This window comes from Anas platyrhynchos, chromosome 5 (genome assembly GCF_047663525.1).
Source record: "Anas platyrhynchos isolate ZD024472 breed Pekin duck chromosome 5, IASCAAS_PekinDuck_T2T, whole genome shotgun sequence".
Classification (NCBI taxonomy): domain Eukaryota; kingdom Metazoa; phylum Chordata; class Aves; order Anseriformes; family Anatidae; genus Anas; species Anas platyrhynchos.
The window spans coordinates 44,925,474-44,952,587 of NC_092591.1; the positions used below are offsets into that span (position 1 = coordinate 44,925,474).

Below are 27,114 nucleotides of genomic sequence, written 5' to 3' on the forward strand. Positions count from 1 at the left end.
TGACAAATCACACACAGATGAAGCTGTACAGTTTTTTAAACAGTTTCATCAGTAACGTGCTTTTTTTTTTCTTTACACTATACTTTTTTTTTTTTTTTTTTTTTTTTTTTTTTTTTTTTTTTTTCCACTGGAGTTTATTCTCTGAATTGCAATATCCCGAAGACTGATTTCCGTATGGAAAATTCCCTTGCGCAGCCGAGCTGTAACATGGAAATGGCGTTGTGTGCTACGTGCCACTCACAGCCCTCCACAAACTGAAAGTACTGCAGCTCCTCTTAATTAGCAACAAGCTATAGCTCCTTGTCTAATAACTGTAATCGTATTGTTAGCATCAGTTTGAACAGAAGAGCCTAAAACTATAAAGGCTGATAAATATTCAAAATTTACCATCCATATTGTGGTACAGGGGAGCTGCTAGCTGTTCACAGGAATAAACTTCTGTCATCCCAGGGATTACTCCGAGGAGTAAATGTTCATCAGTGTCAAGAAATGACTCTGTGCTTTAACAGCAATCCTTATGGGACCTGGGAAATTTGAAGTGGGTGTATGTGTGTATATATATAATTAGCTTCACAACTAGATGCAGGGTTTTCACCACCTACATTCATGCACAGACACCCCTACCCCCAACCTCCCCCCCCCCCCCCAACTCCCCATGTATGTGTCAGTGCACAAAAAACAGTTCAAAGTGTCTAATGCAGCTTGCAGGTGAAAAAGAAAATTTCTAAAATTCTTAGCTGCATACTGCTATCTATATTTTAGCGTTTTGTGAAACTAATGGTGCAACACCATTTCCCGTTTAATTGATGAAGTTAAAATGCTTGGCTGCTAATGAGTGTATTAGCAAACAATATACCCTTAACAAGCTTAAGCAGCTCAGGATTTTAAAAAGCAGCTTACTGTCCTCCTCATTTTTATAAGACAAAATGTACTGCCTTCTACAAATTGCTTGATCGACTGATGAAGTACTATAATTATAGTTGTATTGCAGTTTTGACAAAGCCACAATAACAGATTGTAGTTTAGTCCCCACTCCAGGCACACAACTCTTTGCATTACAAAACCCAGTTTTACTGGTCTAATTCTTACTGCGAACAAAAGGCACCTGGAGATGTTAACTATATACTAAAAGAAAACTTGGAATCTAGGAAATAATAATATTGAAGCATGACTTTTCTACTTGCAGCTAGTTCATTGGGAATGGTATCTAATGAAGAGTTGTCTAAAGGGCTGCTTGTTTGGAACTAATTAAAGACAGATATCCTAAATAGAAAAAGGATCATGGGAATTACATTAGGTGTCTGGAGACTTGTTATTCTTTGGTACTCTGAGTAGATTGTGGAAGTTGTTAGGGATTCAAGAAATAAGGCAAGCTAATAAAAAGTTCTATTTTTCTGGTTATTGGCCAACTATTGTATTTTTGTTTGCAATAAGATTTGAGCCAACAGGCTAGAGGCTTGAATAAAACATTTAAACATTTGTGCATTAACACATTATGGTGAAAAGAGAGTCTTGTGCTTTCACTCAGTGCATTTCAGCCTTCAATTAATGTGAAAGCACTACAATGCCTATGCAACTTCTCTTGCCTAGTGGTGCACCATTTATCATTGCAGTTTTACATTGACCTTGACACCCACTTCATTAGAATAAAGATTGTCTACCATTTAGGTTACATTGTTCCTCTGCACAGAGACCCCATGCAAATTTCTGTTCAGATAGAAGAGCTGTGAGCCTGTCAGAGGTCATCTGCATTAAATGATTGCAGCTATTTTCCAACTGCTTCTTTTCATTCTACTCAATTCAGGCTAGGAGGATCAATCAAGCCCTCTGCCTGAAACAGTGGGACTGCTGGGAATATAACTGTTTTTGGTAGTAGTGGATATGCCCTAAACAGTATTAAATATTTAATATAAATTCATTAAAGGGCATACAAAGTCTTCAAAAAGATATTACATTTATAGTAAAATTTAAAGGGTTGGGATCACCTTCCTTAAGAAAAATACAGAACAATGGGTATTGACTGCATAATTTTTTAATGTAGGCAAAATTTAGTTCATGAAGTTACTTAATATTTCTTTCAGTGTGTTTATTTCTTCAGCTGCCAAGGAAAGGAATGTGCAGCAGAAGTGTAATCCACATTTGTTACTTTCTGAAACAAAAAAAAGCAAGGTGTCTGTTGGGGTTTAAGACAAAAGTGCTAAGATTTGTTTTGTTTTACAGGCATGCACACATATGCACATGCTCACTCACACAAATACATATTTTACTACTGTGCATATTTGTAGGGGGGAAAGGAAATGGAAATAAGTTGGCGCTCTCCTTCTTGAGTTTTCTGAGTGATATAATTGGAATTAAATTATTAATGGGAGATACTTAAAAAAGATTGTTTTATGATCTTCTATTAGAGAATTTGCAATTCATTTTAATATTTGTAGTTTGATTTATATTAAAGATAATGCAATCTATGTCCAATTAACAATACATAGCCAATGTAATATGATTTCCAGATCATGCAAATGGAATAAACTAGAAGAGGAAAAACTGATTCTTAACCTCAGATGTAATTTGCTGTGTGAGTTCTGGCAATTTTAAATGACATTGCACTTTTTAATTTTTCCGAAGGCTCAGCAGCAAATTTATCCCAATCAAGAAAGCCTATTATTAATTTACAAGGACAATTGTAGGAGTCTTTATAATTTCCCTGTGCAATTATTTGCCATAAATTGCTAATAGTGAAATACATGAAGTTTGCAAGAAACAGCGACTGCTATTTATCTAGACAGATCACTCAGCCAAGATCCTGAATGTTGTCCAGAGGTTCTAGTACTATTGACAGCATAAAAAATATAACCAAGCTTCTGGATGGTTTCTAAAATGTTTCACACTGGTAGTACCAAAAAGGTAGAAGCATTAAGAGCTATTGTGAAGGGGAGGCTGGCCTCTAGCAGATTCCTTCACTTTGCTTGTATACAGCTGAGCTTTGGACCCTGGACTTTGGAATAAAAAGACTCTTTGTTCATCACTGAATGGCATTAGGCATGGGCTTCCTAAGGGGCCACCATGAAGCCTAGCATGAAGAGTGCAAACATTATCCAGAAAGCAAAGTGAGAATGTGTGTGAAGAGATGATGGACAAATATTGCTATATGTGCGTTGCTATATGTTTGTGTATATCTATTTTGTTACATATTTGGTGAATTTGCTTGCAAAGGATTCAGTACTCAAATTTATGCATGTATTATATATTGAGAATGTGTGCCACCACTGAATATGTGTGGCATATAAAACCTGAACATGCATGTGTATGTATTTGTGTGCAGCAGTTGAATCATTGCAAATGGCAAGTTTTTAAAATTTAAAGATATAATCTCAGTAAAAATAAAATTGCAAGTCACTCCGTTCTGGTCTCAGTTGTCTATCATATGATGCCATTTGACTGAAGACTTTATTCTAGTATGTGAATGATGGGACACAGAACATCTACAAATAGCACACCCTTATTCCAATAATGGAGAAAGTTCACTGGCTTAATTCTTCTGTACTTCGTAGCCATAGCTCCACTGTGTGTTCAGTATGTCTGGTCTCTTTTCACTATAACCAACAGAAGCACCATACAAAAGTCTTACAATGGATGTCTTAATCTCTCTGTGTGCTTTTAGAGCATTATTTTGAATTCCATCATGCAGGCTTTTTTTTTTTTTTTTTTTTTCCTTTCCTCTTCTGAAGTTTTATTACAACAACAGAATTCCCAGGGAGCTTTAGGGGCAAGGTTCACATAATATTGCCCTAAAGTTTTGCTCGAGGGGTGGAATCTGCACCCTAGTCCTGATCATCTTTTTGTGGTGTTTCTCTTTCTGAAAGATGCAGTGCGTAGTCTTACAGAGTTGTTAACTGTGTACAGATTTTTTTATTGTTTACCAGACAGTGCACATCTACGAACCTTTCATGATGATTTCTTTCTCTGACCTCTCAGTGACTAGGCATCTTGTTCCTTAACACTGAGGGAGGCTGAAAAATGCTTGAGTTGCTCAATGTGTGCCTTCTATACCAGTTTCAAAATGGCTTATTCTTCTGGTTTCCATGGTGACAATTAACACTGTTACAAGGCATTGTTCCAGTCTCCATTTGGGCAGAATTTTTGGGTGTGATTTTTCACACAAAAAATGTTTTCTATATTTTTTTTTTTTTAAAAAGAAAAGGCATAGTTTAGTTAAAGTGTCAAAAAATGTGTCTCAATCAAGCATGCCTAGGTTTCTCAGAATATTTTTATCAGGGGAAATAGAGTTTTAACTTGCTTTGATTTGAAATTTAACTTCTTATGGTTTAAATATTTTTGCCAAACTTATTCATGCATAAATGTTACTGCTTTTTGCTGAAGTCCACTATTTTTCTTTTGAGAACTATTGATCATATTGAGTCAGAGGGAATAAAAAGCACAAATTCTTTAACTTACATAACAGTGTTTTGAATTTCTTTTGAGTGGCTTCAGGAACACAAAGGCAGCCATGCATGCACCCAGCTAATCATGCTGTAAATATTTTGCACTTTTTCCATTTCCCCGCCCCCCCCAGTTTTTGTGATATGACAGGTGTTGTGGGAAATTAAATATTACTCATTTATTGACTATTGTGGTTATTGCAAAAAAATATATAAAAAATGGTACTTTAACTTTCTTAATCTCATTTTTGCCTATTAAATGGTAATCTATATCATAGCATCCACAGCCTGTCACAATGGAGCTGCCTTTGCTCACTTAAAGCTGAGGAAAGAATGAATCTGAAGATTAAATTATCTTCTCACCGCAGGATTAAGTAGTCCTACTAGACTAGGGTTGTGCAGTGCTGATAGAGCTGGTAGCTAATTTTTCCATGCAACTGCTTAGAGTGTAGGTGTTTAATGGATTAAAAAATAGCATTAGCAATAGCATCTAGTGCTATCAGTTCTTAAACTGCACCTTCTGTACATTAAGCCCTTCCCTTAACTTAAAATACACACTGCATATTAAATATCCAGAAATGAAACAATACTGACTCTCAGTCACATACCAATACATCTAATAATGAACTGAATACTTTCATCTTTTACAGTTACAGTATAATGCATTTTCTATCAATCAGCACTTTCATCATGCTTGTTTATACAGTAGGTTACATGGTGACAAAGACAGAGAGTATACATAAAGTCTAGCTTATTTATTTTTTAATGTAATAACATTTTATAACATCTGTCACACTATTTGGATTATGCTGCATTGCATTATTTTATCTAGTCCAAAATTAGATGAAACATCTAATGTTTCTGTGTTAACAAGAACATTGTAATCATGAAACATGCACCGTATTTTATTTCTTCGTTGGTCATACACTGCCCAGGAACTTAACCAACCTCAGTCCACCCCGCAGCAGCCCCTAACAGGTGCTATATAACAGCCATTAACCAGCTATGCCTGCACCAGTGTCACACAGCTAGAGGACTCCCTCAGTCTATTAATTCACTTCACAAAAGAAAGGGAGTAGCACGAACTGGATTTCAGTGCCTAGCAAATTGGACTCTGGATTCCCCTTGATATTACATGTACTTATGGAAATAATTATGCAAATCCTTTTCAGCTATATCATCTTTAAATAGAAATCAGATTATATAAAGGAGATTGTAATCACCTCCAGTAACCATTCTAGTTGAAAACGCAAAAATATGGATTGAGAAGTGTACTTGTTGAACATTTCAGTCCAATAAAATGCTGCTACCTCTTGGAGAATTCAGTTCCCTGGTGCCAAATCTGGTCAATATCTGGTATCGTACGTTTCTGAAACCTTAGCCATAATACTCCCTGTATCAAAAGGCAAGTTCTTTATAAACAATTCCTTGGTTTTTTTTACTATGCATATTCATGTAATTTTGGATACGCAGACACCTGATCAGTGTTCATTAATAATGAGAAATGGTTTAAATCACCTCATTTAAAACATTTGCTCTATGATCCACAAATGACTAATATTTGCTGAAGTTTACATAATACAAATGATGTGCATGTGTTGTGTAAATGAAAGATTAAAATATGAAACTAACAATATGCAAACATATGCATGGAAATGCTGAGGACCTGTTAGCTGAAACAGTGATTTCACACCTTTATTATTTTCTTTAAGCTGTCTCCAATTGTATTTTTGCTTTGTTTTCCTACACAGCATGTTCTTGGATCTGGCAAAAGCACCCATGTTTTAAACATTTCTTACACAAGTTTAGTTTTTTGTTCTTAGCCCAGTTACTAGCATTTGCAGTATGAACTGCTGTAGCAGCTTTCTTGGCTGAACATAAAGCAAATAAAGCTTTGTGTTTAGGATGCAATTTGCTAATAGCTCTGCAAAATTTACATATGTCTTGTAAACACCTTTGTAAGAATGTATGCTGAACTCTACTTCCAGTAGAAGGTACATTTTTGACTGTATCAGAAGTCCTGTTTCTATGAGAGGTTTACACGTAATGGAGAGAGCTTGACTATAAGTACTGAATGTATAGAAGTGTATGCCTGTGTTTAAATTTTATTTTTTGAGGTACCATGCCAGCTACTACAACATGATTAATCACTGTAGTAACTGTCAGATTTAATACTTAATTCAGATTTTCAGAGAATAAAGGTTTTAAAGAGATTTTTTTTGCAAGTGTCTCTACATTAGAATATGTTTTTATAGAATATATATGTACAGCTAAAATATTGAGAATATTCCAGTAATTTAAAAAGAAGTTTCAGGTTTTAGTCCTGCTTTCTTAATTCTTTTTCATTTTTTAAATAATAAATACCAGTGCAGGAAATACAGGGTAGTCACAGGTTGAAGAGAGTATTGGACTGTGTGAGCGTTTCAGTTGTTTGTGTGCCATTTCACTCTTGGTTGATACATTACAAATATAGTTACTGCTATTCTGTTGCAGGGGAGTTAACGTCTAATGTTTTTTCAAAGGTGAAGCTCTCACATTGGCATGTGCCACAATTTTTAGGGCCTGTATGTGAGACAAAATCCTGAATGAGAGGGAGAAGAAATAAACTTTACAGGAAGCCTAATTCTGAAATTAATTCCTTGGGCTTTTTCCAGTGGAGAGTCTCAGTGCTACTTGCTGAAGTTGCGTCTTTGTAAAATAAGATACCAGCTGACCTGAATGATACAGAGGCAGAGCAAGGTTCAAACCAGTGAGTGTTAGTGAATGCACAAGTGAATATAGTGAGTGAACATCACCAGATGTAATCAATTGCTAACTGCCTGCATTTTTACGTCACCCAGAAGACAACGTGGTTGGTACCTAAGTCTCTTCAGATATGTAATGAGAAGGTTGTGTGCTTAAATAATAAATAAAGGAATGGCATAGTGAGCGTGGTTATAACTGGACACATAGAATTAAAGTTTAATTTTTAGAGAGAAGACTCTTCACAGTAGCTAATGTTATGTATTTCTTTCCATTTTAGAGATACAATGTAGAAATGTCAATCAGGCACCCGAAAAAGATGGAACTGCTCAGTAAGGTTGAAGCTCTGAAGAAAAGTGGTGTTTTACTACCAAATGATCTCCTTGAAAAAGTGGATTCAATTAATGAAAAATGGGAACTGCTCGGGGTATTTGCATTTTTATTACTGTTTGTGGGTTATGTGTACATTTTTGTGTGTTGAAGTACGCTGTCTGTCTGATTTCTAATTTGAGGCACAAATATCTCTCTCTTTCAATTCACCACGTACATTTCAAACAAGCTACTCATGCTATTATAAAAACTCCGTAGTATTTTCCTCTTCTGTTGATTTTTTTTTTATTCCTTGCTTGTCTCCTGTCTGACTTTAATAATTTTAGTTCTTTAATACATAAAAAATGTAAGTAAAATATGCCATGTATTATGGGTATGCACCAAGTCAACTATAATGCAGTATATCTGATATACACTGACTGTCATGCTTGAGTGAATGTTAATAGAATTTATTCTGAAGGTACATGTTAGAGACATCTACTGTTTAACTATTTACTGTACCCTTAAGATGAAAAGTGGGGTTGTCACTGCATATTTCAGGTCACACTGATGGCTCAAAAACAAATATGCAGATTCCACACAAATCTGAATACCTGAAGCTAAAAATACAGCCAGGATATGTTTCATGCTGCTGTATTCAGCTCACTTTTGACAAAAGCCAAAAAAGTTTCATGTAATTCATTTCACGCTATGATGGGCTGGGTCTCAGCCAAAGAGTGAGATACAAGAATCTGGCAAAAAAAGCAATATAGAGATTCTGTTACCCAGAGACCAGTGATGGCACCGTGCAGGAGACACTATTGTCCTATTGTTGTAAAACAGCTGAGAGAGAGAGAGAGGTCAAACTATATATTTTTCCATCCACTTCTCTCGTTAATTGCCTTCACTTCAAATCAAGGGTAAGATAAATTTATAAATTACTTTAAATGATTAATTATAGATGTGTGATATGAGCAATACAGTTACATTGCATAATTTTGCATGCTATTAGTTTAAAAATATTTCTACTATATTACGAATAAGCTATATATGCAACCTGCCAGCATCATTTTAAATACTGACTTGTGTCACTTCAGTTTATTTGGTAATGCAATAGCCATTTTACAGAGGGTGGGGCTTTTTTAGTTCAGCACAGTTGTTTCTAACCACTTGATTCTCTAAATGTGCAAATTGTCAGAAAACATTAAAATTTGTCTTCTAACTAGTGAGCTAATTACTTTCTAAGTTTAATATGTAGCATTACCAAATGCATTTTCAAAGTATTTGAACATAAATAAATTTACTAATAAAAATGGGGCTTACTAACTTATTCTTTTACATCTAATTATGACAATTTAAAAAAAAAAAAATTATAGTTGTAATCCTTACATTTATGACTTTCAATGTATTTAATCAGATTAATTCAGTGGTACTGATTAGCTGGTTGTATATACAATATGAGATAAGTACCTGACATAATTCTAAAAATTTAGAAAAACTCTTTCTTAAGAAAAAATTGAAGCCCTCCACTTCTCTGTATGTTAAAATCAAAATATACCTCTCAATTAAGTTTTTCCATTAATTTCAGCATTTACAGAAAAATATAAAATAAAGTATAACTGTTTTCCTGCTAAATGTAACTTCATGAATAATAAGCAGAGTTTGATAGAGTTTTGTTTAATTTAATAAAAATCTTTGCAGAAACTAACGGCAGTAGGCATACTGTTTTAATTGGCATGATTACGTTTTAATTGGCATGAAAAAAATTAAAGACAAGGATTTTAACTTCTAACAATGGTAAAATAGAGGGATATGGTTTTTAATATTACTTTCATCTAAGGTGAACAGTGTGGAATGGAAATACATTAGAATGAAATGTCAGTGGTGCGTACAGTTTAATCTGTGAAATTTTGTCCCCTGTGCTGAATATTACTCTGTCTCAATTGCATATTAAACAACCCTATCAAGGCAGGCATTGGCATCTGCTGTGCTGACACAAATTGTGAATTAAATGAAATTGATGTCCTCTGTCGTATATTTATGAAGACGGACCATTCTCTGAAGTATTCTGTTTATGAAGAATTTATGATTGCAAACTGTTCCAGAACAAAAAAGTGGCAATAAATTCTTTTTTGTGACCCTACCCTCCAAGGGCATGGATTTCACCTCCTGCTGCTACTTTTGTTACAGCATAAAAACAATAGCTAGTGCTGGATTCCACCGAGGGTCTTCAAATTATCAATATTTGCACGATGAAAATAGAAGGGTGTTGCCAAGAAAGCGTGTTTTTCAGTTATGATCTCCTAAAGATGTTATTTACAGAATGCCACATAGTAGATTAATGTCTGTTGATCTAATTTTATTTGCGTTTAAAGCTTATTTTTGGAAGCTAACTGCAGTATTATAAATTATATTCTAGTAACTTTCTAAAGCATGTATTTTCAGCTGACTGGGTCACCTAAAACTGTGTCTTCATGTTACAACAATTAACCACCACTAATTATCAGTTTAAAAGGTTATTGGATGTGATTGTCAGTGTATATTCAATATTCTACAATCAGTAACACAGATCTAGTGCTTATTATAAGTGTCAGACTGTCAGCCTCTTATAGGTCAGATAAAATACTGCTTGGCATAGAAGAAGCAGGCAACAGCATATCTCCCTTGTGATGTTAAAGGATTGCCTTTCAAAATACTGAAAAGGAAGGTAACTTTCTGTCTCCAGCCTCTTCAGAATATTCATTACCATCACAGCATTCACTATCAAAATGTTATTCAGTGGTTCTTTTTATTAGAACTACTACTTTGGAAAGCTGTAGTAAATTAGTTTCATTAGTGATCAGAGGTGAATGTGTATTGTGGTCCATTATTTTTAGAGTGGATGCTTCACATGAAGAACTTATATCCAAATTTAGTTGCCTAAGCAATTGGCCTGATGTTCAGGAACATCAAGGCTTTGCAGTTTCTAGCTTATTGGTGTCTGGATGAGTTCATCCACTTTTAAAAGCAAGCCAGATGTTTTGTGACCTGACTGCTCTGCAAGTTTGCTGCAAGTTTGGAAACTATGACCTGACAGTTTATATCTCAAGAAATATTTCAGTAATGTGATATTTCCCTAAAAACATAGATGGTACCTTGCATAAGAGCTTGGTGAACTCAGTGTTTGTCATATTTTCTGTTCTTACAGACTAGAAACTAATATGTCTTATGTTTATGAGTATCTAAAGCAACTGATAAATTCTGTAAAGCAACTAGTTTACAAAGTTATGTATCATTTTGTCTTCTCGGTCCACAGTTGCTCTTAATAAACATTGATTTATCATGCTTCCAGCAAAGTCAATGACCCAGAGAGAACAGCTCTGGGGCATAAGTGAAAAACAAGGATACAAAAAATGAAATTGATTGAAACAAGGAAACAAAGAATGAAATTGATTGATATTAGTAGTAATTTAAAAATAAAAATATCTCTGGTCATCTAACAGATGCTTCTTGTTGCACATTAACCTGTATATGTTTTGGTACATAAAACTAATCTATATTTTCTTTATCTGATGCATTAGAAAACCCTAGGAGAGAAGATCCAAGACACAATGGTAGGGCACAGTGGGTTAGGTCCACGTGACCTGCTCTCGCCTGAAAGCGGCAGCCTGGTAAGGCAGCTGGAGGTCAGGATCAAAGAGCTGAAAGGGTGGCTGAGAGATACAGAGCTTTTCATCTTCAATTCCTGTCTGAGACAAGAAAATGAAGGAACAATGAATGCTGAGAAACAACTGCAATATTTTAAGGTAATAAAAAAACAATTGTAGTTTTCATAGAGACTCTTTTTTATGGTAGGATAAAATATTTATCTTATACATAACATAATGCAATGCATGTACATGTGTAATCATACATTCATATTTTCACATTTATTTGTGTACAATGTGTTCATTCATTTTGATTTTTTTTTTTTAAGTCTTTGCAATAATATTTATTCCTTAAACTTTAGCAGAAGAGATCTTTAAAGGGCTAATTTCACCAAAGTTGAAAAGCAGTCCTTTCGTTCTACTTCACTATAAAGCTGAGATTTATGAGAAGATTCACTCTGAATTTCACTTCCTACATCAGTTATTTTAGTTAATATGTTGTGTGGCCATCAATTTAATAGCCTATTTCTCTACATATATAAGTCAAGAATAGCCCATGTGAGATCACATTTACAGATATATGAATTTAGCATACCTGAGAAAACACTGAAGTTTATTGTGAACAGATATGTGGAAAAAGACAGGTACGCTACGAGATTTGTGTTAGTCTAGGCCACGTGTTAAGCCTAAGCCTGGACCTTTATGGAAAGCAGGGAAAAGAATTGTAGTCATTATGCTATATTCAGATGGTTAAGCTCGTTCAGCTGAAGGCCATCATTCAGCTTTACAACTGATGTAGCAGAGATTGTATGTTTTGTTTCATTCCCCAAAAGTAGTGGGACAGTTTAGGAAAGAGAGCTATTAAGTTGGCAAACAAACCTGATAGAACCATGTGATTTTCTTCTGTTCATAGCTATGACTTTTAAATAAACCCTCATCTGAGTCCTCATTACAGGTCACTTTACTCTGCAAGTGATCTTTGACCAAAGAATAAGAAACGAATCACAAGTAATTGTCGAGCTTTAGAGGTAAAGAGGTTTTTCTCTTCCAGTAGTACATCAGGGTGTCTAGGGCAACAGCACTCTTAAGGCAATGGACAATTTATTGAATACTCACCTCAAAGGGCAGGTTGCAAACACTTCCAAACAAATACTTTTTTTAGACAAGTGTTCAGGAAAACATCTGTGGAAAACTGACAGTCTTCCTAATTAGACGGTATTTAACTCTTCCCTTTCCAGTCATGAAGATTAAGTGGGAGGGAGTGTTGTGGTGTTGTGTCAATGTAGATAAAGTTGTTGTGTTTTGTATTTTTTTTTCTTCTAGGTTCCTGAACATGTCCCTTTGAGTGCAATTTTACATTTTCTTATGAGATCCATATTGTTTTGTCTTTTTTTCCCAATTCTTGGCCTTCTGCTACAAGGCAAAAAAAAAAAAAAGCTGATTCTATTTGTTCTATCAGCAAACTTAAATGCTAGTGATTGTGAAGGAGTTGATAAACCTGCAGAAGATTACAGCAATAAATCCATGTTTTCAGTAGGAAATGCTGGATAGTTCTTATTTCTGTGGAAAATTATGGCATTTATAGAAGGGCATAACTATAGATTTAAAAATCTGATTTCAGACAAACTTGTTTTAAAGTCCTTTGCATGTATATGTAAATGAAGATATACATATGAACAAAACTACTATAGCAGTGTTACTTACATATTTTGAATATGCATAGATCTTTCAAGTTTAGTCTCTATATATGCCATGATGTCCTGCCAAGAGCTGTAGAGATGTTAAACAGGATAGTACCACCCACCATGATATAACCAGACTATTTCATTACTTGGTTGATTATCTATTAATTACATAAATAATACATTAATTATTTTCAAAATGGTAGTCATTAGAGTATAAAAAATAATTATCTATCAAATATGGTGAAAGCACATCACTTTGTCATATATATTAAACCATCTTTGTCTCATTAAATCTGAAATCCACTATAAGTAAGTTTTCCATTCTTCACTGATCTCCTGGGGAAGTGTATAAAAGAGAAAATGGATATAATTAACAATACTGCAATGTATAATACATATATTTGAGAAAGAACATTTAGAACATTTTCAAAAACATTAGCTATGCCACTAGTAGGAAGCCTGCTGGGGTTTAGTCTGACTTACTTTCCACTTAACTTAAGAGTTTAACCTTATTACTGCTTTCACTGTGGTAAGTGAGTCATTGTTTCTTAATGGAAATTTATTGTATGGCACCATCCCAATTATACACATAGCCATTGTACACAGAAACATTTTTAATAAAATAAACTCAACAATGTTGTTGATTTTCATTCTATAACGTTATGTTTTAAATTACACTTATGCCTTAGGAAAAACAGTTATTTCATTTTTCAGGTGTTTTCCTTTCATTTTTCACTTGGAGGATGAATTGAATAGTTCACGTGCAGTTGGGACCCAAGATGAGAACACTGTGGTGGGAGGAGGAGTTGTTAAAACAACTAGTAGGAAATTATTTTGACTTCTTTTCTTTTATAAAAAAGTCATGCCATATTAATTAGAGAGTTCTTTTTATTAAGGAATATACTGCTTTTCTTTGGAATATTACTGTGCAATAATAATACTTAGCATTTCTATAGTACTATCCTGCCAAGGATCTGCACTTGCGGTGTAAACATCAGTGAACTAAACCACATTAAAACTTAAAAGGTAGGAATTATTGTCACCTTTTTATAAATGAGGAAAATGAAATGCAAGGAGATTAAGTGACTTCCAGGCTTTTACAGAAAGTCAATGGCTGTGTTATGGCAGAAGTCAGCTTCTGTGACCCTTGTCTATTCACAAGGCTGCTCTTCCTTCCTTCTTCTAGATTACTTCTCAGTATACTCTATTTTCATATGTAATACAAGCAGACCACTTCCTTGCACTAACCACAGTTTCTTTTTTCTGTTCAAAGTTCAAATCCTGCTGAATATGTTTGGGTTTGTTATGTTTTTTTTTGTTTTTTTTTTGTTTTTTTTTTTTTTTTTTTTTTTTTTTTAATTACCATATTCAGGTATTCTAATTTTTAGAATATTAGTTATGGTAATTAGCCAGCTTATGTATGGTCCCGTGTTTCCTCATTTTGTGGAAACTATGTGGTAAACTTTGGTTAACCCTGTAATCTCTATGGAACACGGTATGCAGCCAGTCTTCAGAGCCATTTTGTAACCTGTTCCACCAGCTTTCCCTGCTCCTGAATGCTTCAGATATTTTCATATTTAGTTCCAAGGGAGAGGCACAAACTTTGCTTCAGTCTATAGTGACACTTGCTGGCCATTCCACAACAACATTAAGTAGTGAGCTCCCAAATGTAGCCTAACCCAGGCTACTGTCAAAAAGTGGGAAACAGTAAACACAAGTTGCAAAGTTGTAAAGGAGAAAGTGAGGGTGTCTTACTCTTGATTTGCTGCGACATAAAGTACAGGTCAATCTGGACCAAGAAAATCAAGAGAATGACTTAAATTCATGAGACCTTCATAACTACAACCATATATTTATTTTATTTATTCATCTTCTTAAATTTCTGTTCTGCCTTTTGAGTCCCCGGAGTTCATGTTTTTTGCTTTCCACTGAAAGTATAAGGGTCAGAACTAGACACATACTGTTTAAATGGAATAGAGGATTCTCAGGTAAACACATAATTCTAGCAGCTGAAATACCTAATGTCACGAGACTAATAATTGGCACAACTGGTTTCCTAACCTAATGATGTATGGCAATTTTGTGGGTCAGGAGAGACTTGGAGCAGGAAAGAATGAGGAACAATAATAAAAAGAAATCACAGTCTTTCATGGAAGTTTTAGTAAATTTCATTATTTGAGTAAGATGTAGCCAGAAATATGTGTGCTTGTTGGCTTGTAAGTAAGTGTGTTCTGCCACATTTGCTTTTATGTGTCCAGGACTTCAAAAAGCATGCTGTTTTCTGTGCAAAATACCCTCCAAAAAAGAAAAAAGAAGCTTAAATAATTAGTCATATATTTCTGTCACCTCTAATAAAACTTTTGATTTCAAGTGTTCAGTATAGATCAATGACCCACTAGCATCAAAAGGTAGTTGTTATGGCTTTGGCTCACAGGCCAGCTACTCAAGAACAATCTTAGACTTGTCCATCTTGGTATCCTTTGTCAGTCATGTAGAGCTAGAAAAGCTTCTATTACTTTTGGTAGCTAGATTTATAATTTCCTTTTCTTTTCTCTTCCCCCTCCAAATTTAGTTAAAAAAATATAACAGGATTTTAGCAGAAGTTTTCTGACCTAAAGTTCTTTGGCAACAATAAAGCTGCATTTCATGTAGCTTTTGATTTCATGAGAACCAGGAAACAGCATGCTCTATTGTCATACCTGTCTCCTAAGTCTGTATTTGGGTCTTTAAAATAGAGATGCCCAATTTTCAGCAGCACTGTAGTTCCCATGGACTTAAGTCAATGGATTCATTACTGGAATAAGACAAAATCATTTGAATCAAAATATGTTGGAAACACTTTCTCATTTAATGTTTCTAAAAGCCAATGATGTATTGAATTCCATAGCTAGTAGTATTTGTTGCCATATCCATTTGCCTTGTAAACAGTATCTTATCAGATGTTTGTGACTATTTCTGACGGCTTGACTCACTCTGAAGCAAATGTTTTCATCTTCCACTGATTTCTTGGCTGAGCATGCCAGATGATGCAATGTCATTAAAAAAAAAAAAAAAAGTATTTCTGATCACCATCATCTTCTTTGTTGCCTAAAGCAACTGAACTTTCTGGTGAAGCAAGGTAGATTGCATTGGTAATTTGTAATCAATCAGTTAATCATTACCTCTTCTGATGCCTTTTATTGTAACTGAAAAGCTTGCATAAGTCAGCACTGCACATCATAAAAGCAATTCAGTTAAACAAAATTCTCTTGAATAAAACACAAGAGTTAGTTTGGGAGTGTACGAGATTACAGACATACTGAAATCAAAGAAAAATATTAACTTTGAGTAAAGGTTTGGTGACTCAGAGATTGGAAAAATGTTCCTGTAGGTGCCAGGAATCACTTTTGCTACTGCATCTTGGATGCTTTACAATTTTTGGAATGATGTTGCTGGCAGAGCTGCAATCAAAGAGTTACAGAAATTTAATGTGCATGTAACAAAAGTATGCAAAATAGTTTCCAACAGAAAGTCCAAAAGAAGTCAAGCAGGATTTAATCCTTTTTATACCTCTAACATGATAAAAATGTAATAATTTTAATAAATTTCTCAGAAAGAGTGTGACTTCAGAGCCTTAAGTCTTTTCACAGATGAAGAAATGTTTACCAAAATTTTGTTTGGATTAAATTTCAACAAACAAGAAGGCATAAAGTATTAAATCTCATGAAAAACAGACAGGATTCCAAAGTGAAATATAGCTTGATGCCACTTAAAAAGGTTTGAAGCAAATTCAGGCTTAATTTTATATAACCTACCATTCCAAAGCAGCATTTTTTTAGGCCACTAACTAAGAATTAAGAATCCACCTCTTTACAACATGGAGTTCAACATATGTATATATGTATATATATTTATTATTTGGCCAAAAATGTGGTATTTTGGCTCTAACACAAGAAGTGGTTTTATATCTTAGAGTTTGGTTTTAATATATTCAAATATCAATACTCAATACTTTATATATAATCACCCAGTACTTAATATACTCAAGTGTTTCTCAAATTTTTATTTAATATGCTTATTAGTGAAAGAAAGTTCAGTTTGTGTTTCAATAAGCTTTCTCTATTAAAGGCAACAATAATACAATTTACAGTTCCCATTGAGGACAAAATATCTGATCTGAGATAGCAGATTTCATTCCATCATCCTATTTGGACTGTGAAGCTTGATCTGTGAATTCTGATTTTTATTAGGCTGTTACTTTGTTTTTAATTAATTGAAATCTCAAAATTAATTATAAGTGCTATCTGGTTGTCTAAAACCCTTTTCCCCCACAAAGTTAGCCATTTGCTGCAGGAAAAAAAGGGACACAGAAGATCACAGAAGCCACCAGGATGGTTATGTCTGGTTTGCCACAGGTTTCCACAGAGGTATCATAAAACATCTGCTTGCATTTCTAACTCAGTAGTGGTCATGGGCTTCTGTACTAAGACTGGGATGTGGGATAGAGGTTACTGTTGTAACAGAAACAGCCTGACTTCAGAAGAGCTCAGATACAGCAATACATTGAGTCCTTCAGTGGAGGAGAGAATGGCCTAGTGACTATTTTTAGGCGACTACTTCATATGTTCTTTCCTTCTTATGTCTTTTTTTTTTTTTTTTTTTCTCCCCCATGTACTGTCCCCTAATTTCTGGTATACTAACATGCACAGCCATAGGGTAGAGATAGGATAAAGTAGTTTAGCTTTAAATACCTACACTGTAGAGATCTGGTCTGAGCTTCCTTTATAGTAATTGGAAAGAAATAAGGACTTTTGGGATGCAATTAATTTGTCCTGTTTTAGATGTCTGGCTGCAGAGAAGGCAAACTGTACTTCAGAATACCTGCTTCTAAATGATTAGTTCAGTCATCGAGTTCTCCATTTGATCAGATAAATTCCACTCAAGGAATCATCAGGAATATCTTTATGACTTGAGGGACTTGAAGATGTTGAGCCAACTGCAGAAGGTTGACTGCTAATATCTGTGTGGTTCCTCCCCACTAAGTACTGGCTCATTTCTTTCTCAGTAAAGTTTAGCCCCAGTTTTTCTCAGCCCTTTGGAGCATGCATCGGGGTGCTTATCTGAGTCATTTTGTTCTTGTTAACTGGAACTGATGAGGAGGCAATGTGGCTGAGGAGTACTTGTCTCTATCTTCCATATTGTACTGGAATTGTTTGCATTTAATTCTCATGTAATGAGTAGGCTGACTCAAGCTGAGTGAAACAAAAGATATCCTCATGTACAGAGATAGCAGTTCCAGATCAGCCACTACAAAGTAAAACTGCAATTTTGTAGTGACAAAATGGCTTACAGTTCCTTTCCCAGCCTTTTTTGTCATTGGTATCTGAAGTCCTTGGGCTACATTTTCCCTCACAGTAATGGTCTCTTGAAGAGTCAGTTGTGTGGAAGTGAAAATAGCTGACTTGGCTTCTTTTGAGAGAACATTCTCAGTTTCATCACTTATTGTTGTCATTATCATTGAAGATACAATTGATTTTCTTCTTTTGACCCACCCAAATGACTCCTTGAAAATGCAACTGCTTATTCTCTTGCTATTGCCTTGGAGATCTATTTACTGCAAAACCAGAAACTTCCTCTTCAATTACTATCAACTTGGAAAAGGAAAAGGAGAATGAAAAGAAAGCAAAAGATGACAAAAGAAAAAGAGAATGAAAAAGAGAATGAAATATTTTTCCTGAAAACAGGCCAAGATTATGTTGCACTAATTTACAGTGCCAGTGAAAAGTGAGGGTCTTCGCTTGGCTTCTAAGGTGTTTTTTTATTTTTTATTTTTTATTTTTTTTAGTGATAACATGTAGAAAAAGTAGTACAGTACAGACTGGAAATATAAGAGAATTAACAAAAAATCACTGTACTGTCTCCACTAAGGTCCACTTTGTACTACTGCATGTGATTATATGATTTATTTGGTTGTCTATGAATGCCCCCTTGGAGCCATCGCATTGCATTTTCTGGTGCAAATCTCTCCAATATTAGTGGATTATTGATTGAATTGTGTTCTCTGGAGCCATTAAATCCTACTAATGAGGTTTTTCTTTAATCGGTGGATAATTGACCTAGTAGACCATTGCCTAATTTTGGTTTCAGTACATAGGAGGTTTCCCAAGTTTCATCTTTGCATGTAAGCTAATAGGTCATTGTCCCAGTAGAGAATAGTATTATAGACTGTAGTAATACCTTTACTCACGCTAAAAATAATTTCATAATGCCAGGAAATCCATTGATTTTAGTAGAATTATTTGCAGGGTAAAGAGTAACTCAGGATGAGTAAGAATATGAGTGTTAAAAGAACAGGACTTCAGTATGTACACTGAAGTGTGATTGCAATCCCTATCAGGTATATTATGTATCATAAGTATGAGATGTCTGTCGGGAATGGGATTTGCAGACGGGCAACGTATTACTAGAGACAGCGGAGTGGCTTAGATTATGCCTGCTGCATACAGTCAATGGAGAAAGAAAGTATGTGAATTCCTGTCCTTAGGAGAATGATCGCCTTACTGCTCTGTTAGGAAAGCACTGCATTTCCACTCCTCAGAATGAGACTGAAGGCCTGGCCCCTATTCTGATGGATTTTCTGTGTGTTTCACCAACCGCTGGCAATGCGATATCATTTGTAGTGTACCACCTTCCTTTTACTGTGGTGATGCTTATTTTCACATTCTGAGCACAAAAATGCAATGTCATAATGTTCTCTATTCTGAGCATCAGTGAAGGAAACAGCCTGTTTCATGCCTTCTTTGTTTTTGTCATACCTAGCCTCCTCATCCCAATCCTGTTTGTCCAGGCAATGGAAGAATGGCAGTTGAAGGTGCAATAAAACAACTAATGCTGAGCCTCTAACACCACCATACACAGTCACCTCATCGAGGTGTTTGGCTTTTGGCAGCTTCTAGCTTTTTGACTCCCATTCACTGTTCATCTTGACCACATCACCTGCTCCTGCCCTCCATTCTAATTCCAGCCTTCTTATAACCCTGGGGCTAACCTGTGGATGTCACAGTCATGGCTGCCTGAGTTGTGTAAGAAGCAAGTTAATGTTAATTTAAAACTTTATGCAAACATTTGCTTAAAACTTATTTCTGCAAATTAAATACTGAATTAGCCTAGCCTATTTAAAATATGAATCTGAGCCTACTTCAGTGCAATGCTGGCTGACTCTGATGCAAGTAACCTCTCTTGTAAGGCACTTTTAGTTTTGTCTTAGGCTGAAATTAGAAAAAACAAGTGCGTGTGTTTATGTATTCATGATTAAGACATGGCAAAACGATGAACATAATGATTGTATCTTTTAATGACATCCATTCTGAGATGTGTTGCTTTTTTGAAATAAGATGAGGAACTCCATTTCTAGAGATGCCTGCTTGTGTCATTCATGCACATGAAAGCACCATATCTTTTCCTCTGTTTACCTCTGAACAGCTCAAGCTGTACAGTTTTGAATCCAGGCTAAATTTGCTTCACTGACACAAGAAAAGAGCCAACAGAAATCTCTTTTTCCTTACTCATTAGTTGTGTTTATTTTCCCTTTACTGTCACCCTGCCTGGCCTGAAGTCTCCAAAAGATTAGTCCAATTTATTTTATGTTCACTGCTGTCCCATAAAAAGGTAATACCAATACACTGCAGGATGCTTTTCTCCTGTAATTCAGAATAGGTTAAATTCTCACTACATTTTGGAATATGCCAGGCCAATTGCACAAAGACAGCAAAAATGTATGTCTACCATTGGTGGGGGAACTGAATGAAAAAGGGATTAAGTACAATATCAACACCTGAACCTCAGCCAGAGGGCTACAGGTGTTGATGCATCTCCATGCAGGAAACTTTTCCTTTAAAACCTGTTATGTAGGTCTGAGTCAGGATACAAAGTTTTAATAGTTCATTAAAGATGGCTGAAATTGATACCTAACAGTTTTTAGCCAATTGGAGGGTTTCTTTGCCTCTAATGTGTGACATATGTTGATAAATATCTTGATTTCTTCTAAACTGTAATTCTAAGTGAATTCCAACAACTGGGAGTAAAGTTGAGCTTCATTTATGCCACACTGGATTTTGTAAGGTTTTTGCTTGTACATTAAGTTGTTTCTTCTCTTGAATTTCAACACAAGCTCATTTGAAACTCTGCCTAGTGTGGTTATCTAGCAAAAATCTCAAGTTTGTAATGTCCACTACAGGCAAATGATTTTTTGGGTAGCGTGGTTTAGGATTCATCACAAAAGCAAAACACAGTCCCAATATTTATCATACCTGTCTGATGTTCTCCCTACTTTTATTTTAGCATTTTCTGGGGGAAAAAAAAAAAAAAAAAGACCCAGAGAGAACTTCTCAAACTGAATGAAAAGAGGGCACGAACTGAATGGATTTATAAACACAAACAGTGCCAGAGTAGAAAAATGGATCCTCCTGCCATCATGTCTGGCTTCTCTGTCTGAATGACTTGGCTTATCCCCTGGAACTAAGTTAACCCCAACTTTGCCATAGGTAGTAAGTAGCTCTAAAATAGTTGTGGAAATGAATCTAATTAATCCCCTATCTCAAACACAAAAAAATAAGGCTTGGAAACTGTATGCTGTATTTCAATAAGAAAAATACATTTACATCCAAAACTGTTTTTCTTTTATTTTTAAAAGTTACCTTCCTGTAATTGCATGCTAGTTTAGAGCTAAGATAGGAGCATCTTTACAATAATGGGCACTTTTTTAACAGATTATTGCCAAAAGTGCATTCTTTATTCCAGAGAGACACTGTAATAGATACCAGCTCTTTAGTAATGATACAAGCAATCTGTAAGCTATTATAGTTTCTTTTATAGTAACTTAATCTTCATATTGTTTTATATGTCTGGAATTTTAATAGTGTTTTTAATTTATGAAGAGAAGTATATTACGTATTACTAGTTACATGGGAATATGAGCTAAATATCAGACCATTCAACAATATTCTTACAAACAAATATTTTGAAACAAGCACAAGGAATATAACAAAGAAATTAAAGACTGCTGTATAGATATAATAGCAGCTTTTATGGACTAAGACCAGAAGCATTTATTCTGGATTGTTAGGTTTTTTTGTTGTTTGTTTGTTTTTTCTTTGATGCATTTACTGTACTTGTGAAGAAAAATGGAAAAAAACAACACAGGTACTCGTAGAAGGCTATTTAAAAAAATAAATATTGTATTTAAAATAATTATATTTACCTAATTAATATGTTTATTTGCATTATTGATTACAAATAAATAAAAATTCCCTTGTACTATTTTAAAGATAGTTAAATGAATGAATTAAGAATTAACCCAAATCTATTAAGTACTAGATCATACATAGAATACAAGCTCTGGTGTAGATTCTTGAAGTCACTGTAAGACTGAAATAGTTTTTTAGATCATAAAAATGTAGGAAGAAAATTCGTGTGGCTAAAGCACACCTAGAGTTGAAGCTGGCTGTGTCTGTGAGAGAAAATAAAAAGGGTTTTTTTAGATATGTGAATGGAAAAAGGAGAACTAAAGAATACGTAGGGCCGCTCCTTGACAGGGAAGGTCTTCTCACAGACGATGACATAGGCAAAGCAGAGACGCTTAACGCCTTCTTTGCCTCTGTCTTCAATGCCGATGATGGGCTTCGGGACCCAGGGTGCCCCGAGCTGCAGGACCGGGACGGTGGGGATGACAAACTCCCGACCGACCCTGAACGTGTGCGGGATCTGCTACTCCGCCTGGATCCCTACAAGTCCATGGGTCCGGATGGGATTCATCCCCGGGTGCTGAAGGAGCTGGCGGACGTCATCGCGGAACCTCTCTCAATTATTTTTCAACGATCCTGGGAGTCTGGAGAGGTCCCGGTAGACTGGAAGCTGGCAAATGTTGTGCCGATTTTCAAGAAGGGTCAGAAAGAAGACCCTAGCAATTACAGGCCTGTCAGTCTCACGTCAGTGCCTGGTAAAATCATGGAGAAGATGGTTCTCGAACGTATTGAGGCGCACCTGGGGGACAAAGCAGTCATTGGTCCCAGCCAGCATGGGTTTGTGAAGGGTAGGTCCTGCCTAACTAACCTGATTTCCTTTTATGATAAGATCACCCGTATGGTGGACCAAGGGAAACCAGCTGATGTGATTTTTTTGGACTTCAGCAAGGCTTTTGACACGGTTTCCCATAGGATCCTACTGGACAAAATGTCCAGCATACAGCTAAATAAAAACATCATACGATGGGTGAGCAATTGGCTAACGGGCAGGGCCCAAAGGGTTATGGTGAATGGGGCTGCGTCAGGCTGGCGGGCGGTCACCAGTGGGGTCCCTCAAGGCTCCATTTTAGGGCCGGTACTTTTCAATATTTTTATAAACGATCTGGATGTAGGAATAGAAGGCATTTTGAGCAAGTTTGCTGATGACACCAAACTTGGAGGAGTTGTGGACTCGAATGAGGGTGGAAAGGCCTTGCAGAGGGATCTGGATAGGTTGGAGAGCTGGGCGATCGCCAACCGCATGAAGTTCAATAAGAGCAAGTGCCGGGTCCTGCACCTGGGACGGGGAAACCCTGGCTGCACGTACAGACTGGGCGATGAGACGCTGGAGAGCAGCCTAGAAGAGAGGGATCTGGGGGTCGTGGTAGACAACAAGTTGAATATGAGCCGGCAGTGTGCCCTGGCAGCCAGGAGGGCCAACCGTGTCCTGGGGTGCATCAAGCACGGCATCGCTAGTAGGTCGAGGGAGGTGATTGTCCCGCTCTACTCTGCGCTGGTGCGGCCTCACCTCGAGTACTGTGTGCAGTTCTGGGCACCACAGTATAAAAAGGACATGAAACTGTTGGAGAGTGTCCAGAGGAGGGCTACGAAGATGGTGAAAGGCCTGGAGGGGAAGACGTACGAGGAACGGCTGAGGGCACTGGGCCTGTTCAGCCTGGAGAAGAGGAGGCTGAGGGGAGACCTCATCGCAGTCTACAACTTCCTCGTAAGGGGGTGTCGAGAGGCAGGAGACCTTTTCTCCATTAACACCAGCGACAGGACCCGCGGGAATGGAGTTAAGCTGAGGCAGGGGAAGTTTAGGCTGGACATCAGGAAAGGGTTCTTCACAGAGAGGGTGGTTGCACACTGGAACAGGCTCCCCAGGGAAGTGGTCACTGCACCGAGCCTGACTGAATTTAAGAAGAGATTGGACTGTGCACTTAGTCACATGGTCTGAACTTGGGTAGACCTGTGCGGTGTCAAGAGTTGGACTTGATGATCCTTAAGGGTCCCTTCCAACTCAGGATATTCTATGATTCTATGATTCTATGATCATAGCCATTTTCAAGTGTGTTGGAATATACACAGTTCACAAGGAATATGGTGAACTGTACTCAGACTTGGAAGAGAGATAATGTAACACTGCAAAGCAGAGAGAAATGATCGGTGTAGCAATTTAGTGGTTGTAATGATATTAAAAACAGGGCTTTGAAATAAAAAGAAACAGTTCACTGTTTTGAAAGAAGTCATAGTCTACTTTAAACTGTCATTCTGTATTTCTGACTTGCAATTAGGTGATATTTCTGAAGTGTCAGTCCTAGATTCTGTTGTCACCATCATCATAATAAAATGTGACAGCAAAGATATTATATCAATACTTTTTCCATAATTAGCATTAAAGATGTCTCAAGGGTTAAGTACAAAGGTTTTCCACTGAATGGTCTGTAAGCCTTGTGCCTTTAAAATCTTTTAATATAGCCAAGACTGGTGACAACCAGGAGACAAATCTATGAACAAACCCGTTTGGAGAGAATAGTTTTGTGGTGTGTGATGTATGTTACGTAAATGAGCTTATTAGGACTCTCATCTATTTTATTATTGGTGCCCAATTTAATAGAGGCATTTAAAAAACAATATTTCTGCCTGACTCCTTGAAATGAAGAAGATACATTGATATAATTGAGAGCAAATGATTGCATGTTGTGCCATTTAATCATGTCATTTTTCAATTGCTGCTTTTTGCACTTCACTGCATACTTATAGAATATTTAGCTTCAGTATAGATTAAGTCCCACAGTCTGCAACTGAGTAGAGTTCCAATATTAGGTGACATTTTCTTTTAACCTTGAAGTCAGCAAAAGCACCCAGGTTTGGCAGTATTTTTCTGAAAGATGGCAAGTCATCATTCACTTCCTATCTTTGTCTTTTGGCATTTTTGAGGAATTACTTTCTTATTAATAACGTTTTTTGGAGTTACTGTTTTTCATTCAGTAACAAAGAGTTTTATTTCACCAAATGTCTTGTAAGAGTGAAATTTGAAATACACATATGCATCACCCCTAACAAGGGAATGTCCTACAGGCATTGCTGTTTTACAGAAAAAGCTAAAAACTAAATTTTGCCAAGTATTTGCAAGCATATTTTTTCTTGTTTTCCCCTTTTATTATGTATTAGTGATGTTAATCATGATTCTTAAAGTTTTATGTTGAAAACCAAAGCACTGTGCTAGCCAAAAATCAGATACAAAGATGCAAATTCCGTCTTTTAAGAGTTGTTTGATTGTTATACTGAGAAGGGCAGTTTCCTTTCTCAGATTTTGCCTTTTATTTCTGTATATAATTGCTGAACAACAGATCAATCATTTCATCTTCCTATCATCTTCCATTAGGTGACAACAGATGCAATAGGAGGGATATCATTCCCTTTCACACAAACTTATGTCCTGTAGCAAGGAGAAAGAGTAAGCCTTTAAGAGACCAAGGTTAGACAGAAACTTCCTCTTAGAGTGGATCATTCCAGATTTATCTGCAGTGGAGCTTCTTTCATTTTCCTAAACACATTAGGTATTCCCCATATGTAGAAACACAACAGAAAGCTAGGAATAACATCAGTCTCAATATACATTGGCATTTCTTCTGAACTTGAATGTACAAAATTAATGGAAAATTATTCCATGTAGGTTAACATGCATCATCTTCCAACGTTGTTTCAAAGCCTTTCCTGCATGGACCTCATATATCCCTCAGTGTAGAGCAAAAGCAAGAAAGACAGAAATGGTTGAAAGAAATTCAGATCACTTAAAAATGATTTCCACAAACAATATGTAACAAATGGTACTATGAAAATCATATCTAAACATGTTATGTGATAATTATATGTGGATTATGCAGGTTTAAATTAACTAAACTAATTTCAAATTCTTAAACTGTATTTAGGTACAAGTCCCACTGAGTTCACTGAGAACCTTAGTGTTATTAAACAACCAATATTAAACATCTGCTCAAGAACCTTGATGAAAGTGGTTTGGTGGCCAAGTCATCTACCATGTAGTGTAAGAAGAAAGCCTATTTCCAAACCATGTCCTTCATTCATGTGGAAGGGGTGGTGCTTTGCACCTCAGGCACTGATGCACTGCAGGAAGGCTGCAGATTGAGGCTTGGAGGACTCTAATATTCCCCAGCTTCCCACCATTCTATGCCTCCTACATCCTCTGGCATTGCTTAAAACTGCATAAATGTTTCTGGTCACACCTTGTCCTTCAGAGTCATACAGAACACCTTGTGGCCGAATCATGGTACTTCCATCCCTACAGATAGTGCTGTTAGCCCATGGCTTGGAAGGAGTGTTTGATGTCATTTGACTCGGCAGGGGCTTTTCCACATGATTTAAGGCATGGTATTAACAAGCTGTGAAAGTAGTTTCAGCTAGCCCTTTTTAGCTATGCGGGTGATAACTTCAAAGCACTGAAAATAGTCAGAGGGAAGAAAAATCTCCCAAGATTTTAGCAGCAGAGATAGGAATCCTCAGGATGGGAAAACATGACTTGCAATAACGTTATAATGAATAACACCTCAGTGTTACCAGGGTATCTGTTGCAAAGCAAAGGACTCAGACACAAAGTCAAGTTCATACATGGCAGCTGCAGTTACTGTGTACGCTCAGCCTGCAGCAAACAAAGTTGTATATGTTAATTTAAGTCTCACTGCAAATGATACAAGTTAATGTGTTTCTCCCACATTTGCAATGGTTTGGATTGTATTTACAGCTAGTACAGCTCAACAGATGCATGATAGCGTGAGGAGCCACAGTTGAATGTACCTCATCTCTTAGTCTGTATTCCAGCAAAACTTTTGCACACACAGGAGCCTAAATGATACTCCACAGTCTACTGTTAGATCATTTCATAATTTTCTGAACTGTCAAGTACCCAATCGCTTACCACAGCAGCTGTAGTCATGCAGCTAAAGCTTCTATGGTAGAGATGCTCTGTGTAATCTGTCAGATTTTTTTTTTCTTTCTATGCTTTTTTTTTTTTTTTTTTTTAATTTATCATGAA

At 36.2% G+C, this 27,114-nt stretch overlaps 1 protein-coding gene across 8 annotated transcripts in view; it reads left to right on the plus strand.

Annotated features, from left to right (window-relative positions):
* Nucleotides 1–27,114, plus strand: part of AKAP6 (A-kinase anchoring protein 6) — a 281,531-nt gene that overhangs the window by 221,553 nt on the left and 32,864 nt on the right. For all 8 annotated transcript variants that reach the window (XM_038179113.2, XM_038179114.2, XM_038179115.2 and 5 more), the window contains 2 exons: nucleotides 7,459–7,605; nucleotides 11,048–11,272. In XM_038179113.2, coding sequence (XP_038035041.2) covers nucleotides 7,459–7,605; nucleotides 11,048–11,272 — 372 coding nt within the window. The remainder of the gene's footprint in view (nucleotides 1–7,458; nucleotides 7,606–11,047; nucleotides 11,273–27,114) is intronic.